Source organism: Caretta caretta, chromosome 9, assembly GCF_965140235.1.
Source record: "Caretta caretta isolate rCarCar2 chromosome 9, rCarCar1.hap1, whole genome shotgun sequence".
In the NCBI taxonomy this organism is placed as follows: Eukaryota; Metazoa; Chordata; order Testudines; family Cheloniidae; genus Caretta; species Caretta caretta.
Window position 1 is genome coordinate 880,927 of NC_134214.1, and position 18,186 is coordinate 899,112.

At 54.6% G+C, this 18,186-nt stretch overlaps 1 protein-coding gene across 3 annotated transcripts in view; it reads left to right on the forward strand.

Moving 5' to 3' along the window:
• Nucleotides 1-17,765, forward strand: part of LOC125642751 (very long-chain specific acyl-CoA dehydrogenase, mitochondrial) — a 43,250-nt gene extending 25,485 nt beyond the window's left edge. For all 3 annotated transcript variants that reach the window (XM_048864528.2, XM_048864527.2, XM_048864530.2), the window contains 8 exons: nucleotides 499-561; nucleotides 712-813; nucleotides 4,000-4,097; nucleotides 7,718-7,790; nucleotides 9,521-9,593; nucleotides 10,553-10,625; nucleotides 11,206-11,281; nucleotides 16,187-17,765. In XM_048864528.2, coding sequence (XP_048720485.1) covers nucleotides 499-561; nucleotides 712-813; nucleotides 4,000-4,097; nucleotides 7,718-7,790; nucleotides 9,521-9,593; nucleotides 10,553-10,625; nucleotides 11,206-11,281; nucleotides 16,187-16,324 — 696 coding nt within the window. In that variant the 3' untranslated portion in view covers nucleotides 16,325-17,765. The remainder of the gene's footprint in view (nucleotides 1-498; nucleotides 562-711; nucleotides 814-3,999; nucleotides 4,098-7,717; nucleotides 7,791-9,520; nucleotides 9,594-10,552; nucleotides 10,626-11,205; nucleotides 11,282-16,186) is intronic.
• Nucleotides 17,766-18,186: the final 421 nt, after the last annotated feature.

Here is an 18,186-nt window from a genome sequence, read left to right on the forward strand (position 1 = left end):
AGTGCTTGTGCGTCACCTGATGTGGAATGGGGATGTGCGATCACTTGAAGAAGAAAAAATGGCTACTTACCTGTTCTGTGACTGTTGTCCTTTGAGGTGTGTTGCACACGTCCGTCCCACAACCCACCTCCTCCCCTCTACACTGGAGTCAAACCCACTCAGGAGGGTTCTCCCTTTATACCCTCACCTGGTAACATGACCCTGGGGTGTGCACATGGGCTGCCCCAAGGGATTCTGCTGGGGAAAAGGGTCTCTGGTTTTGTTGCCCTGGGTGTGCACCCACCTGAAGTGGGATGGACACGTGCAGCATGTCACTAAGTTACAGCACAGGTAACTAATAGGTAACCACCTTTGCCGTTACAGTATTATAACAAATGCAGGCCCACCTAGGACTGCCCAGAGCCACCGGGCTAACTGCTATTATGCTGACACATCTGAGTTATCACATCGAGACTAGAAACATTCCCCTCTGCTGCACTGTGATGTTTTTATCTTTAGGAAGCAGCCTGGCACGTCACAGATGAGTGCATCCAGGTCCTTGGAGGAATGGGATACATGCAGGTAAACGACCTTGGCTCCATCCGCCCCGAGCAGAACCACATGCATCATTTTTAAGGCTGTATTCAGGAGCTCGCAGTGCTCTGCCAAGGCAGCTGTGTGCACTCCTCTTGCAGGGATCACTTGAGTCTATTAAGGTCTTTGTTTGCACAGGAAGCTGGTGTCGAAAGAGTCTTGAGGGACCTGAGGATTTTCCGCATTTTTGAGGGCACCAATGATATCCTTCGCTTGTTTGTGGCACTGACGGGCATTGAGGTAAGGGGCTCTCTGTGGGCAAATACCTCCCCTTAAAGGCCTTGGCATTTTCCGGCACAGAGCGAGCATTGCACGGCCCAGCTGGGAGAGGGGGCCAGGAATCTGCCCTGGGACTAGGAGCAGAGTCCCTGCACTGCTCCAGTGCCTCCAGCAACAGCCTCTCCACGGAGTGCGGAGGGAGCCAGGGTGGGGTGCGGGCAGGGCTATGCCTCTGCCCCACACTGGCCCGCTGGGCTGGCTGGATGCAGGGGGAGCACTCAGGCTGGTGCAGCTGGCTCTGAAGGGATTCTAGTGGAGTCAGCTATGAACCCTGCAGCCATAGTGCAGCCTCCTCACACCACCCGCAGCGCAGAGCGTTAGCCGCCGCTGCTGAAAGCCCTCTCCAGAATCGCGTGGGAGGGTAATGTATGGGCTGTAGAGATGGGCCTGAATCAAATGTGCTCAGGTCCGAACAGTCCCAGCACTGGGGGTTGAATCTAAACCCAGATCCAGATCCACACTTCATAGCTGGAGGGAGCCGTATGAAATTGGCTGAACCAGACCCTCCGTCCAAACACCCGAAGCTGTGACAGGAGGGGCTGGGTGGGGGGTTGGGCCGGGGGTGGGCAGGGGGATGTTTTGGAATTTGGAACCTGATTGAATTTTGTGGCAAAAGTCCATTGCTGATGGTATGGGCCAAATTCTGCGCTCTATTGACTTCAGTAATAACAGTCGTACCCAGCTCTTGTGCTGCTCCCATGTGGAGGGGTAAATAACACTTCCTTATTCACGTTCTCCACACCAGCCGTGATATTAGAGACCTCTACCATATTTCCCCTTCGTCGTCTCTTTCCCAAGATGGACAGTCCCGGTCTTTTCAGTCTCCCCTCATAGGTGTTCTATAACCATAGTCATTTTTGTTGCCCTTCTCTGTACTTTTCCCAATTCTAATTTATCTTTTTTGAGATGGGACGACCAGAACTGCACGCAGTATTCAAGATGTGGGTGTACCATGGCATAGGCGCCGACTTCTACTGGCGCCGGTGGGTACTTGACCCCGCTCTGCCCCCGGCCCCACCTCGACTCCACCCCTGCCCCACCCCCTCCCCCATTCCAGCCCCTTCCCCAAAGTCCCCCCCCCCAACTTCGCCCCCTCCCTGCCCCTATTCCGACTCCTTCCCCAAATCCCCACCCCCGCCCCGCTTCTTCCCCCTCCCTTGCTTGCTACAGCTGTTTGGCGGTGGCAAGCGCTGGGAGGTAGGTGGAGCAGCGGGGACACGGCGCGCTCAGGGGAGGAGGCAGAAGTGTCTTATTCTCTTATTTCTGTCTTATTATGTATCCTTTTCCTAATGGTTCCTAAAATTCTGGTCGCTTTTTTGACTGCCGCTGCGCATTGAGCAAATGTCTTCATAGAACTATCCATAATGACTCCAACATATTTCTTGAGTGGTCACAGCTGATTTAGACGCTCTCATTTTGTATGTGTACTTGGGATTATGTTTTCCGGTGTGTATTACTTTGCGCTTATAAGCATTGAATTTCATCTGCCATTTTGTTGCCCAGTCACACAGTTCTGTGAGATCCCTCTGTAACTCTTCACTGTCTGCTTTGGACTTAAATATCTTGAGTAATTTAGACGTATTGGAGCATAAGCTTTCGTGGGTGAATACCCACTTCGTCAGATATATGACAAAGTGGGTATTCACCCACGCAAGCTTAAGCTCCAATATTTCTGTTAGTCTATAAGGTGCCACAGGACCCTTTGCTGCTTTTACAGATCCAGACTAGCACGGCTACCCCTCTGATACTTGAGTAATTTAGTATCAAATGGAAACTTTGCCACCTCCTTTGTTCACTCCCTTTTCCAGATCACTTATAAATATGTTGAACAGCTCTAGTCCCAGTACAGATCCCTAGGGGACCCCGCTATTTACCTCTCTACACTGTGAAAACTGACTGTTTATTCCTACTCTGTGTTTCCTATCTTTTAAGTAGTTACTGATCCATGAGAGAACTTTCCCTCTTATCCCATGACTGCTTACTTTGCTTAAGAGCCTTTAGTGTGAGATCTTGTCAAAGGCTTTCTGAAAGCCCAAGTACACTATATCTACTAGATCACCCTTGTCCTCATGCTTGTTGACACCCTCAAAGAATTCTAAGAGGTTGGTGAGGCAGGATTTCCCTTTACAACAGCTGTGTTGCCTCTTTGCCAAAATATTGTGTTTATCTTTGTGTCTGATAATTCTGTTCTTTACTATAGTTTCAACCAGTTTGCCTGGTACGGAAGTCAGGCTATCCAGCCTGTAATTGCCACGATCTCCTCTGGAGCCTTTTAAAAATAAACTGTTATATTAGCTACCTTCCAGTCATCTGGTACAAAGTCTGATTTAAATTACAGGTTGCATACCACAGTTAGTAGTTCTGCAATTTTGTATTTGACTTTCTATACAACTCTTGGGTGAATACCACTTGGTCCGGGTGACTCGTCACTGGTTGATTTATCAGTTTGTTTCAAAACCCCCTCGGTTGACACCTCCATCTGGGACAGGTCCTCAGATCCGTCACCCATCTTAGACACATTCCCATCCCAATTTTTAATGCTGTAGACTTTGTTCTCTTCTGCAGTGAATGGAGCCCCCTTGTTGGGGGTGCTGTATATACAAACACTTAGGTGGATGGACAGAAATCTGGGTACCATGTAATGTTGTAATGCAGAAATGATTCTTCATAAATCCTTCATGAATCCAAGCAATCTGTTCCACTGAGCTAAGGCCCTGAAATATGGTTTAGTTGCAGAAAATAAGGTGGTAGATTTTCATATTTCGCTACTGCAGGGGTTCTCAAACTTTTGTACTGGTGACCCCTTTCACCTAGCAAGCATCTGAGTGCGACCTCCCTTATAAATTAAAAACACTTTTTTATATATTTAACACTATTATAAATGCTGGATGCAAAGCGGGGTTTGGGGTGGAGGCTGACAGCTTGTGCCCCCGCCCCCCCATAATAACCTTGTGTCCCCCTGAGGGGGTCCCGACCCCCAGTTTGAGAACCTCTGTGCTACTGTATAGTTAACCCAGAGATGCCCGGCACAACTCGGAACCTGCTGTATCAATCCCCTGAGGCTCATCCTGAGCATGTCCCTTTGCAAGGGTAGCCCTAAGAGTGTGTGTAATTAAATTCCTTTAATCATTTTAAAAACATTTTCAGTATGCTGGGGTCCAGTTAAAGAATCTGCGAACAACTGTCATGAATCCATCAGGGAAAACTGAGACCATCCTAAAAGATATTGGGATGAGAGCAAAGCGGTAAGCAGCACAGAGAACCTGTTACAGTTTGCCTTTCAGTTACAGTGGTGTAAAATAACATGCTGCTTCTACTGGCAGGGCGATGGAATAATGTTTCTGTATGGCGGGAGTGCAGAGAGCCGTTGAACCAAACTGTAAACCCTGTAAATGATGAAGCCTGCAAACTGTAAACCCTGTCTATGATGAACACCACTTCAAGTCAGGGGGTGCAGTAGCACCCCCTCCACCCTTAGTTCCAGCCCCTCTGGTCCTGAGAGCATGCAGTGAAATCAGAAGTGATGCTTGCGATGCCAGAGCAGAGGCTTAATAGTGAGCCAGTCTTCCAGCACGGAACCAGGGGCGCTGTGACACTGATGGTGCCTCCTTTCAGACCAGCTGTAAAACCAAATTCCTGAGCATTTGTGGTCATAAGGATCCTATAGCTAGGGTGTCCAGGTGCCTGGTTTTCGACTGGAAAGTCCGGTTGAAAAGGGGGCCTGACAGTGTCCGGTCAGATCTACTGACCAGACACCCAAAGACCAGTTTCTGCGAGTGGGAGAGGCGAGAAGGCACTGGTTCATCACCTGCTCCAGCCCTTACTCAGCCAGGACCTCCTCCTACCTTCATCAGGCAGCTGCAGCCCTAGCCCCAGCTCTGCAGGCAAGTCCCTCCTGACCCAGGCGGTGGGGGGGTTGGAGGGAAAAAGCAGTGAGCAACAGGTGGGAGGGGTAAGAGGAGTGGACAGAGGCAGGGCCTCAGCGGAAGAGGTGGGGTAGGTGTGAGGGCTTAGGGGAAGAGGTGGAGCAAGGGTGGGGCTTTGGGAGGAATGGGCGGGGCAGGGGTGGGGCCTTAGGGAGGATGGGGAGAGGCAGGGGAGGTTCCAGCACTCCTGCTGAAGTGTCTGTTTTTTAAATACTACCAAGTTGGCAACCTTCCTGTGATTGGTTCCCTCTGGGGTGCCACTTGGAACTGGGATACCACTGAGCTCGCCAGTCCCACCAGCCTGGGTTTCCCTTACTCTGTGCTGCTGTGACAGGGTCTCAAGCCCCCTTCCATCACACACACACACGGCTGCAGCTTCACACAGGTGCTGGGATCAGTTCTGCATGGGAAAACTCAGCTAAGGAATTGCCCAGCACTCAAGTGCACACCCCCTTTGGAGTGTAAACCCAAAATTGTGTCGTCTTGCGCTGCAGAGAGAACTACAGAGCATAAGCTCATTGAAATTCGCTCCCTCCCTCAATGTGGAGGAAGATATGCACAGCCTTTTGTCCCCCAGTTATGAATTCCACAGACTGGTTTTAGAGAAAACAAAAGCAAGTTATTAACTACAAAAGATAGATTTTAAGTGATTATAAGTGATAGCAAACAGATCAAAGCAGATTACTTTAGTAAATAAACAAAAACTGCAAACTAGATGGGTAAGATATAAATTAGCAAATTCTCACCCTGAGTGATAAACCGGCTGGAAGATTCTCAAGGTACAAGCTGCCTTGGCTTTCCCAGGTTTTCATACACAGGCTAAAAATCCTTCTAACCTGGGACCATCACTTCCCACAGTTCAGTCCTTGCCCCTCAGGTGTTTCCAGGTGTTGCAGGGAGAGTGAGGTACCTTTGTGATGTCATTTCCCCCTTTTATATCTTCTTCCCACTTGCTGGAAAGTTCTTTTGCTGTGACTTGGGTCAGACAGTTCCCACTGTGTCTCTGAGAGGTTTTTGTTGTACACAGTTCCTGGGTGTGCCTGCAAGGGTGGGGGAGATGGGGGATACCAGCGAAAGGATGACACTCAGGCCTGAAAACAGCAAGCTATGCTTTACTGAAGGAAGAAGTTACGCTCCAATCTGCGCGGGGAGTCCCCTAGGGCATGCAGAGGGGCTGCAGGGGACTCTCGCTGTTCGGGAGAGCTGACCAGGCAGGACTCCGCTGGGAGCAAGTCCTCTGCAGTGTTATATTCTCTGTGCTTATCTCGGGGTTACATAGGGTCAACAGCTGGTTACGTTCTTACATGTATGATTTATGCTTGTTATATAAACTGACTTGTTTACAGGCAAAAAATATGCTGAGCTATGCTAAGATATATATTTTGGCAGGGTCTGTCGGACAAAGGTCATTGAAACTGCCTGCCTCCTCCGCTTACATTCAGTCATGTACGCGATCCGCCACTTAGCTCCTCGCCAATCTTCCGCAACTTTGCCTCTACACTGGGGTAATCCTGGTGCTCCTGTTCACACTGGGGTAATCCTGGTGCTTGTGTGCATTTCCTCAACAAGCCATTAGCCTTGTTTGGCCATTTTACTGTTGTACCTGAAAGGCTGCTTGTGGGTGTGTTCAACCTCAGAACAGGTTTGAGTAACACACACAGAGCCAAACTTCATAACTTCACATACGATGATAGCATGTACAATCCAACGAGATATTACTGTCTAGCAGATCCAGACTTTTAGAATGATACCTCACAAGACATACTTTGTACAAAACATATCCTAATTACATGACAGTGGTGAATATTGAGGTGTCAGGGTGTCACACCTGCCTATAGCCCTTTTTGCAAGAGTTGGGGTCAGGGACGGCAAAGCTTTCCCAAAAGTGGGGGGCTAGGCCCCTTGCCCCTCTATGGCTCCATCCTTTGCCCCTGAGGCCCCATCCCCAGCCAAGCTGGAAGCCAGAGCTCGTCCAGGGAGCTGAGGACCCTCCACCTACCCGGGGTGGGAGAGCCCAAGAGCTGTTCCCAGCCTGTGTCCCCATCCCCAGGGCAGGTGGAGGATCTGTGTCTCCCACATGGCTGCCCGGGCTCCAGCTGCCAGCCTGGCCCCCCCAGTTCCAGCGCACCTGGTTGGGGTGTTAGACCAGGTGGTCTGGTCAAGTGTCCATTTAAGTGTTCACACTTTGCTACCTCAGTGGGAGTTTTGCAAGGTCAGACCTAATGTCCTGTGCCCAGAATGGTGTGCATGGTACGTCACATGCGTCATGTGATAAAGGTGGGAGGAAATTGTTCATGTAGAAAGGCTGATCTTGGTATGGGCACTTCCTGGAGATCGTGCACTGCCGGGTTTAGCTGCAGTTGTTTGAACTCAAACTCTTTTATGGTAGGAGTGAACCTCAGAAATGAGTTGTTGAAATAAGCTGACCAGATGTCCCAGTTTTATAGGGACAGTCCCGATTTGTGGGTCTTTTTCTTATATAGGCTCCTATTACCCCGCGCCCCCTATCTCGACTTTTCACACTTGCTGTCTGGTCACCCTATGTTGAAATGATACTGGGCCAAATTCATCCCTGCTTTACCTCCAGCTCCAGGGTATGTCTGCACTAGGAACCTGGCAGCATCAATAAAGACACTTACTACAGTGACACAAGGGGTTCTTCACTCGCTGTAGTAAATCCAGCTCCCCAACAGGTGGTAACTAGGTTGATGGAAGAATTTCACCTAGCGCTGTCTGCACCAGACTTAGGTCGGCTTAGCTACATCGCATAGGGTGTGAATTTTTCACTGCCCATAGTGATGTAGTAAAGCGAACCTAACTTTGTAGTGCAGAATAGTCCCCAGTGACTGCCATGCAGTTGCTCCTGGATGAGCTGCTGCGTTGTGTTTTAAACCCTTTGTCCTTTCATTTTTTTGCTCATCTCTTTTCTCCCTTTGCAGTAAAGTTGGGATTCCCACTGGCTTGTCTCTGGAGGGAATCGTTCACCCAGGCCTAGACAACAGTGCATACCTGGTAAGGGAATTCTTTCTGAAAGATTTATTTCTCAGAGCCTGACCCTGCAGCTGTTGGAGTCATTGGTAAACCTGCTGTCATCTCCAGTGCTGCAGGGCCTGACCCTTAAACTGTCTGTCGTATTATGAGATCTGAATTATTTTGTATGTTTCTTGCATTTTTAGCCTTAAAGCAAATAAATTTCATGACAGCATCTACTCACCAATGATGACGTTTTTGTGATTCACAGCATTCATCTAGCATCTGCTTTAGACGAAGTTCATGCAAGGAATGTTTCTGTAGCCTACAGTTAGGAATGAACCTGGAAGCCTGTGTTTTAAATGAAGTGTTAGCTCTTTAAAAAGTCTTTGCTAAATATGAACTTTCAAGATTCAGACTGAAACATCATTTTCACGTTTAAAATACCATTGCCCAGCTGTCATTTCACTCTTTCAGATTTGTCAATCTGATTTGTCAGATTTGTTGTCTCTGGCACAATAATAATAATTTACATTTTTAGTAGCATTTGGCATCAGCAGATCTCTAAGCACGTTCCATCACTCACAGTGTTAGAGAGGGACACACATGGATGGACATGCACACACAAATGGCCACACATGAATGTGAACACGGATACACACACACACACTCTCTCTCTCTCTCTGTTTTCTTGTAGGGGCTGTACTTTCTCCTGGGGGTTTTGCTTTACTTCATTCTTGTTGTTTTCCCTTCATCTAAGATAAAAGAAATTGTAGGCAAAGCGCACATGGAGACCCACAAGACAAAGCTGCCAGTACAGGAGACAAGCGTCCCCACCTACTGCCAGGGGGGCTGGAACAATTTGTATAGTGGGGGTGCTGAGAGCCATTGAACCAAACTGCAAACCCTCTATATAATCGAATCCACTTCAAGCCGGGGGTGTGGCAGCACCCCCAGCATCCCTAGTTCCAGCACCGATGCATACTGCCCTGCCAAAGTGATTGAGCTGTGCCCTTGCGGGGCGAGATGGCCATTCTGTCTCCATGGCCCATTCCTTTACAGGCCTCACTGCTGAGCATATCCCAAGGGCCCAGTTGTGATGGTGGTTTCTGGTCTGCGGAGGACCCCAAACCCTCAGCAGCTCTCCTGGAACCCTGGGATCCTATGTCACCGGCAGAGCTAGGGTTCTCCCTAGCTGGTTCCTGAGCACCAGCTCCCCAGCCCCACCCTGCTCTCTGAGTTTCAGTGACACCCAGAGGGCCAGTCCCCAGTGCCCGCCTGGGTGTTTTGTGTTGCTCAGGCAGCATAAAGCACAGGGGCTGCTCTGGGGACAACTGGGGAATCCCCTGGCCAAGAGAATCCTTGGGTGTTGTAGAGCAGCTGCAGCTGGCTTCAGACCGCGTGCTCCCAGCCCTCATGGTATGGGGGCCGGGCAGGAGTGCCTTGTGCTCCAGCAATCCCCAGCTGATAGAGTGCCCCAGGAGGCCAGTCCTGCCAGTGGAAGTTGGGGCAGCCTTGAGGCTGCTCAAAGTCATGCCAAGGGCTGAATCAGCTCCAAGCTTGGGGCTGGAAAGTGGCTTAGTGCCAATTCGCCTTCAGGTCCGAACACAGCGCAACTGGTCCCCAGGATCCAGCCCAGTGCCCTGTGCTGGACGCGCTTTTCCCAGTGCTGCTCCCTGATCCCCAGAGGCACCCACCCACCCAGCAGTGGTTGCTGAAAGTTACAGCTGTCTTGGAAAGGAAATGAACTGTTCTTCTGTGTCCATGTAAAGGTGACGAGGGCCATTGACCTGTTTGGTGAAGCTATTGAGAGCCTCCTGCTGAAGTACGGCGAGAAGGTGATAGGTGGGTGCCTCTGTGGCTGCTGTCAGCCCGCTTCTAACCAGCCATCAGATGACGTTAAACGACATTCCACCATTTGGCCTGTCGTAAAACCCATCACTGGGGCACCGAGCCAGGGCCCAGGGTGTGCTCCCAGAGTAGCACTTCTGTCACCTCCTGCAACGCTCTCTTCTCTCCCCTTCATCCTCTCCCCATTTCCCCTCTGAATTCCTTCCCGCGTCACACTCCTTGCTCTGCCCACCGCACCTCTCTCTGAATACAGACCTAGGTGGTGTGCGTCCATCCCTTGGGGATTGATATGGGTCTCCTCACTGCGGCACGCCGGGGTGAAAGCTCCCCCCGTGCCAGCCTGGAGCGTCGCTGGGCTGCAGGACTGCAGTGCAGCTGGGGTGTCCGCATGGCCCTGTGTACCTGCTCTGCATCCAAAGCCCCACAAAGCTCCGCAGGCCAAGGTCTGTGTGTAGCACCAGCATCATGCAGCCCTGATCCTGATGGTCTCCCAGGGCGCCTGAACAGCTGTACGTGAGTCGTATCCTGCCCTCAGTGTGCCCATGACATTTCATTAACACCCAGGGGAGCTGAGTGCGCAGACCCAGGATCCAACAGGGGCACCAGAAGTGATTGACCGATGGGTCTGGCTGGTTTGTTTAATTCGTTGGGGGCTGGGGCCGCACTGCAGGGTGCTGCTGAGCATTTGGCTCAGGAAAACGCTCCAGTCTGCGTGTTAGAGCCAACCAGCCCAGTGAGCGTCCTGTGCCAGGCTCCGGCGGCATCACCCCCCTCCCAGGGTCTCCAGTCAGTGGGTGGGTCCTTGTAGCAGTTTCTGGCCTGCCAATGTATCTGCACAGTGAGAGCCGGTTCACTGGCTTCCGTGCAAGTGCTGCGGAACTGCTGTTAGTTTTCACTAGCATAACACGTGCGTGTGCACGCATGCCCCGTCTCACCAACGTCTCTTCTCCCAGACGAACAGTTTCATCTGAAACGCGTGGCCGACGCTGCCATTGACATCTATGGCATGGCTGTGGTGATCTCCAGGTACGTGTGGCTAGCAGAGGAGAGCGAGTGCTTGGGAATGCCCTTCCTGGCCTGGCTGCCCTCTGACCCTCCCAGGCTGTGGAAGGCGCTTGTGGGCACTTGGTGCTTGTGTAGACTTGTCCCTGCCCCAATAGCTTGTCTGCCACAGCAGCCAGTGCAGAGCGAGTGGCGGTAGGAGAGCGCCTGACACACGTGGGAATTTCTGTGCACATCGAATGGGCTCATCCCTGTAGCACCTGGGAAGCCAAACAAAACCGAGTGAGATCCTATGTCCCTTGAAAGCCAGGACTGTGCCTTTGCTCGCCCAGTCTGGGCGTCTCTAATACAGGGTCAGATCCAGCCGCTGGTGTCGGGGTGAGCATGGTGGGAATGAGTGGGACATGCCACAGCTGCTCGTTCTCCAGGGAAGCAGGGGAGTCCAATCCTGTCCTCTGGAACCTGGTCGCTTTGGGGCGATGCTCTATGGCTGGGCTTGTTCCGCTTTCCTGCTCCAACCCGTTCTGACAAGTGCATTTTCTGCGCTCACAAAGTCCTTTGTCCCTGTGGCCCCTCCCTCGTGGCCACCGTCTTGTCTCCGCAGGGCCAGCCGCTCTCTGTCTCTGGGACAACCCACCGCTGAGCACGAGAAGCTCTTGTGTCAAACGTGGAGCCACGAGGTAGGCTACAGGCGGCTGAGGGGCCGGGTTTGGTTCACTCACTGTGGCAGGCTTATGGGCTTGTCAACAAGCCAGCCTGTGAGCTTGCTGCCAGCCTCTGCAAGAGAGCCCTGCATGGCCAGTGTGCGTGCCCTGGGCCCCACACACGCCCTGAGGGCTCCGCCCCCCGTGCATCCTGGGCATGCCCTGGGCCTCCCCCACACGCCCTGGGCCTCCCCCACACGCCCTGGGCCTCCCCCACACGCCCTGGGCCCCTGCATGAGAGCTCCACATGCCCCCCCCCGTGTGCCATGAGTGCCTCTCTGCATGCCCTGAGCTCCCCCATGCACACCCTGTATGAGAGCCCCGCGTGGACCCCGGGCACCTTTCCACGTGCTCTCTGTGTGCCCTAAGGCCCTCCCCCCGCATGCCTTGGGCACCCTGCACGGAGCCCTGCATGCCCTCCATGTGCCCAGCACCCATGTACAATATGCTGCCTCTGCCCCCATGGCCTCAGTGCGGGCTACGTGAGGGGCGTTGATCTGCCATGTGGTCTGTGCGGGGCCGTGGCTACGTGAGGGGCGTTGATCTGCCGCGCGGTCTGTGCGGGGCTGTGGCTACGTGGGGGGCGTTGATCTGCCGCGCGGTCTGTGCGGGGCCGTGGCTACGTGGGGGGCGTTGATCTGCCGCGTGGTCTGTGCGGGGCTGTGGCTACGTGAGGGGCGTTGATCTGCCGCATGGTCTGTGCGGGGCCGGGGCTACGTGAGGGGCGTTGATCTGCCGCGTGGTCTGTGCGGGGCCGGGGCTACGTGCGGGGGTGTTGATCTGCCGCGCGGTCTGTGCGGGGCCGTGGCTACGTGAGGGGCGTTGATCTGCCATGTGGTCTGTGCAGGGCCGTGGCTACATGAGGGGCGTTGATCTGCCGCGCGGTATGTGCAGGGCCGTGGCTACGTGTGGGGGTGTTGATCTGCCGCGCGGTCTGTGCGGGGCCGTGGCTACGTGAGGGGGTGTTGATCTGCCGTGCGGTCTGTGCGGGGCCGGGGCTACGTGCGGGGGTGTTGATCTGCCGTGCGGTCTGTGCGGGGCCGGGGCTACGTGCGGGGGTGTTGATCTGCCGCGTGGTCTGTGCGGGGCCGTGGCTACGTGAGAGGTGTTGATCTGCCGCGTGGTCTGTGCGGGGCCGTGGCTACGTGAGGGGCGTTGATCTGCCGTGTGGTCTGTGCGGGGCCGTGGCTACGTGAGGGGCGTTGATCTGCCGCGTGGTCTGTGCGGGGCCGGGGCTACGTGAGGGGTGTTGATCTGCCATGTGGTCTGTGCGGGGCCGTGGCTACGTAAGGGGCGTTGATCTGCCGCGTGGTCTGTGCGAGGCCGGGGCTACGTGAGGGGCGTTGATCTGCCGTGTGGTCTGTGCGGGGCCGTGGCTACGTGCTGGGTGTTGATCTGCCGCGCGGTCTGTGCGGGGCCGTGGCTACGTAAGGGGGTGTTGATCTGCCATATGGTCTGTGCGGGGCCGTGGCTACGTAAGGGGCATTGATCTGCCGTGTGGTCTGTGCGGGGCCGTGGCTACGTGGGGGGCGTTGATCTGCCGCGTGGTCTGTGCGGGGCCGTGGCTACGTAAGGAGCATTGATCTGCCGCGTGATCTGTGCGGGGCCGTGGCTACGTGAGGAGCGTTGATCTGCCACGTGGTCTGTGCGGGGCCGTGGCTACGTGAGGGGCGTTGATCTGCCGTGTGGTCTGTGCGAGGCCGGGGCTACGTGAGGGGTGTTGATCTGCCGCGCGGTCTGTGCGGGGCCGTGGCTGTGCAGGGCTGTGGAGGTGTGTGTGCGGTGCTCTGTAGCACTGTTTGCCTGGCCTGCGTTCGAGCAGGAAGGTGCAGCCCGACGAGTGGGAAGGCAGCAAGAGCAGAGTCCCAGATGCCTTTGCCCTGATCCTGCACTGCTGACGTCATTGGAAGCTTTACCCCGACTAGGCAAGTGACGGGTTAAGCCCTTCCTGCCTCGAGTAGCAAGTGGGCGGGAGGTGTGTGGCCCCCCGGCTTTCCTTGCAGACACCTACAGAACCCATGGAGGCTGGGCAGAGAGGGGAGGGGTGGGAGGGGCGGGCACACCGAGCCCCCGTGAGCTCAGGCAGTAAAGGGGGCAGAGCAGCAGAAGGAGGGGAGTGATGAGGAGGGAAGGCCCCCAGCCTGGATGGGGGATTCCAGTGGACTGCCCTTTTCCTCAGCTGTGTCCACAACAGACCCTGGCCCTCTGGCTGGCTCGGTGCATGGGCTACACAGACAGAGTTCAGTGTGGAGTTTGCTGTCAGCATGTGCGTACTGGCCACATGTCAGGCTTTGGCTGGCCAGCTCCACATGCTAGCACGTGGATCTCCACGTGGACGTGGGCCCTCCTGGTGGCCAGGAGTGGAGATGGGCTGTTTCCGTAGCCCGGATGGCACAAATGGCCTGGCCCGGTACAGTCGTCTCCTGAGGCTGCCTGTGACCAAGATGGTGATTTCCTGCACTAGCCCTGGGAGACTGACTGAATTCATTGTCAGTCTCTTTGGGGTCCGTAGTTCAAGGAACGGTTTATGAATCCCTCTGAGCTGGGGTTGTATGTAAGCCCTCCAGGGGTAGATGGGACAGAGGTGAGGCCTGGGGGATCTAGGGACGATAGTGGACAATGTGCCAGAAAGGAGTGGACTCTTGGACCAAGAAATGGTAGGTGGATTTCCCAGGGAATGCCTAGGGAGAGGTGGATGCAAACTCCGCACCCTCAGTGTCATGGTTTGGGGTGCAGTTCAGATGTGTGACTGGTTGTGTCACCACTTGGCCTGTAACCCCGAGGCCCGTAAACTGCTTTGCTACTGTTGCCACATGTCTGGACTCTGCGGCCAGCGGCCCTGCATGTCTGGGTGTTATGCAGCCCTGGGCCAGCAGCTCCAGCCGCCGGCTTGTTCTTCCACAGCCACACCCCGGTCTCCACCAGTGACCCCAGCACGCTCCCAGTCCCGAATGTCCCCCAGACCTTCTGCTCTGAAATGGCCAGCCCTATCTTGGGACGTTCAGAGGAGTAATCAGTCCATTGCTCCTTTAAAGAGACAAAAGCTGAGCAGTTTAACTGGAGTTAATAATCATGTCAAGTCAGACGCGGCACAGGGTTGGTTTAGAATAAAAGTGAAATAAGTTTATTTAATCAAAAAGAGAGGTTTGGTGTGAGTTCAGGTATGAGGGATACAGTCAGAAACGGCTACAAACAAAGACAAGTGGAAACATGCATCTACCAGGCCTAAACATAACCTAGCAAGATACAGTCTTTGTTCAAGATGGTTTCTCTCACCCCAGTCTCCTTTCCAGCTTTCACTGGCTCGCCTGGCCAGGACCCATCCCAGATCAAATTGCTCGGTTTCTTTGTCTCCTTAAGGTGAAGGATACCATATAGGGTTGCCAACTTTCTAACTGCACAAAACTGAACAGCCTAGCCCCGCCCCTTCCCTGAGGCGCCCCCTGCTCACTACATTCCCCCTCCCTCGGTGGCTCGCTCTCCCCCACCCTCACTCACTTTCACTGGGCTGGAGGGGGTTGGGGTGTGGGTGGGGGTGAGGGCTCTAACTGGGGGGTATGGGCTCTGGGGTGGGGCCAGAAATGAGGGGTTCAGGGTGCGGGAGGGGGCTCCAGGCTGGGGCCGAGGGACTTGGAATGTGGGAGGGGGCTGCAGGTTGAGGCAGGGGGCTGGGGTGTGGGAGGGCATACGGGCTCTGGGCTGGGGGTGTGGGCTCTGAGCTCGGGCCGGGGATGAGGGGTTTGGGGTGCATGAGGCTGGTGGGGGTGGGGATGAGGGATATGGAGTGCGGGAGAGAGCTGCAAGTTGAGGCAGGGGGTTGGGGTGTGGGAGAGGGTGAGGGCTATGGGCTGGGGATGAGGGGTTACAGGTGTGGGAGGGAGCTCTGGGCTGGGGCAGGGGGTTGGGGTGTGGGGGTGTGAGGGCTGTGGGATGGTGGTGCAGGCTCTAGGATGGGTCCAAGGATGAGGGGTTTGGGGTGCAGGAGAGGGCTCCAGGTTTGGGGGACTCAGGGCTGAGGCAGGGGGTTGGGGCATGGGCTTACCTCCGGCAGCTCCCAGTCAGCAGCGCAGCAAGGGTGCTAAGGCAGGCTTCCTGCCTGTCCTGGCACTGCGGGCTGTGCTACGCCCTGGAAGTGGCCAGCAGCAGGTCCGGCTCCCAGGCGGAGGTACCCATGCGGCTCTGCGCGCTGCTCTCACTTGCAGACATCGCCCCTCCCCCCCACATCTCCCATTGGCCTGTTCCCAGCCAATGGGAGTGTGGAGCCAGTGGTCAGGGTGGGGGTAACATGCGGAGCCCTGTGGCCCCCCTGCCTAGGAGCCAGACCTGCTGGCCACTTCTGGAGCACAGTATGCTGCCAGAACAAGTAGGGACTAGCCTGCCTTAGCCGGGCAGCACTGTCGACTGGACTTTTAACGGCCTGGTCGGTGGTGCTGACCGGAGCCGCCAGGGTCCCTTTTCAGCCGGGTGTTCCAGACACCTGGTCACCCCAATACCGTACGTACCATGGAGGGGGAATACAGGTGGAGTTGCACTGACCTGTGACACTGGCTTCAGTTTCTCTGTCATTAGCGTCACTGTAACAGCTCAAGGTGTGAATTCTGGATCTCTGCCTGTCCAGCTCAGGGACCCTAGCTCCTGTCACAAGCATTGCACTGGCTGCAGGAGGTGACTGATCTCTGATACCAGAGCACCAAGGGGATTTCTGATTGAACGTACGTGCAGCTGCAGAATGATAGTGGCTACTTGTTGTATGCACATGGAGCCAGTCCTGAAAGCTTGGCCCACTGCATGTAAAATCCCTCCCTCGGTCTGACTGCACAAGAGTTACAGCATGTGGTTTAATAACAAGTAAGTGACTGGGTGTTTCTTTGTCCAATGCAGGCATTTGAGCGAGTGAGAGAGAATCTCCGAGCAGTGAAATCGTCTACGTGGAATCAGTCCTTTGCTAACATGAAGCTAATATCTAATGCTGTTGTACGGAACCAAGGGATCCTAGCCGCACACCCACTGGGCTTCTGAACAGAAATGCTGCTTTGGTTGACAATGAGCAAAAGCTACAAATCAATCCTATTATATAGAGAAATATTACATGACACACAGTTGGCTTCTGTCTCTGAGAAAAGCCAACACTGTGCCACGGCGTCACTGCATGTGGGCTGCAGCGAGGGGCCGTGCGTCTGTCCCGCTTTCTGAGAACCCTGAGCACATGGACATAAAGGCCCCCCACTGTGGGTTGTTGGGGCAGCCTGCATGCATAGCAGCTCCCCGCCACTCCTCCATCCTGGTCAAGGAGATTAATTTGGGCCACATGGGTTCCAGCTGAGGGCAGGTTTTAACTGCCTCTTGCCTGGACTCTTCTAGCCTGCTCCAGGGGTCCCGCTGAGGCCTTTGCTGAGGGATAGAGAAGGTCACCCCAAGATGCACTGAGCCAAGGCTGCTAGGTCCCCCCATTGTGTCCGTGGTTCTCTGGGTGAAGGGGAGAGGATCCTGGCTAAGTCAGTGCACACAGACTCCTGGCCATCTCCCGGTCTTCTGCCTCGTGCATCACCGAGGGCTGCTGTAGGGTGAGCCTGGGGCTGTTGTGATCTTTGGCCGAGGGTTTTACTGACCCTGGCGCAGTGGACTGTGAGCTTCTCGCTGTCTTTACATGCCACGTGAGGTGAGCTCTGGTTTGGTGGGCTGGGATCTGGCTGCGGGAGGTGCCTTCTCCAGCCAGGGCTGCGTGCAGCGTGGGCCTGCACGGGCATGCTGGCTTTGGGGGTCAGTCTTGGTGACCGTCTCTCAGGGAGATGCTGCCAGCTGCCTGCAGCTCATGCAGAGATTAGATTCTGCCTGCTTGTGGGCTGGCGTCAAGGGGAGAGTCCGGGCAAGCAGCCCTCATCCCTGTGAACTCGGGGACTACCTTGGCAGGGCCAGCTCAGGTCGTGTGTAGTGGATGTGGGCCCCGGGGCTGGAAACGAAGGGGCTCGTGTTCTGGGAGGCCACGTTCTCCAGTGTCTGGTGGGCACATCCCTGCAGCTGTCAGCCTGCAGGCCTTAGGGGCACAGCCCAGTGACTCTCTGAGGCACACGTCCCTTGGGGCATGTGCACTGGGGTTTGCTCACAGAGGGCTGCATGGTATCAGCGGTGGTAACGTTGTTGAGCACTGCTAAGAGGCTGCTGCATTTCCATGATGGCTGGGGCAAGCCCTGCTTCTGATGTGTGTTGAGGGCTTGGTCCTCTTTGGCTGAGGTGAGCTGTGCACCCAGGCCCAGGTGCCGGGAGCAGCTGGGGCCCTGGTGATCTAATTCAGCAGAGCTGATTTAGGTCAGATACTAATTAAAATACTTCATGAATACTACCATTAGAGAGACAGGGTGGGTGAGGTATGTCTTTTACCTTCATTAGCGCTGTGTGGTTCCAGAGCTTGCCTCTCTCTCCAACAGACATTGGTCCAATAAAAGATAGTCCATCCCGCATATCCTGGGAGTGACATGGTTACACCACCACTGCGTATCACCCTGACTGTGTGAAAACAGAAAGGGAGGTGCTGAAAGCAGGCAGCCCCCAGGGGGAGCTCAGCAAGGCTGACACTCCAGATCCAGTGAACCAAGAACACAAACCTGTTTCCTAATCAGGTCCCACACGTTGGGCTCTGTGCTCGGTGGGATGTTTCCCACTTGGACACTCATCTGCCTTTGTCTCCTCCACATTAAACAATCAAGCACGTATCATTTGGCAGATTTAAATGCGGGCTCAGCCAGGGCTGCAGTCTCCCCCGCTCCCTAGAGGAGCCCATCGAATCCGGACCCCTGACACGCAGCACTTCCCTTTGTCTCCCGTGCAGCTGAGCTGTTTGAATGCTGTGTGATTCAGAGGCTGGTGCAGCGTGAGTTGTAGAT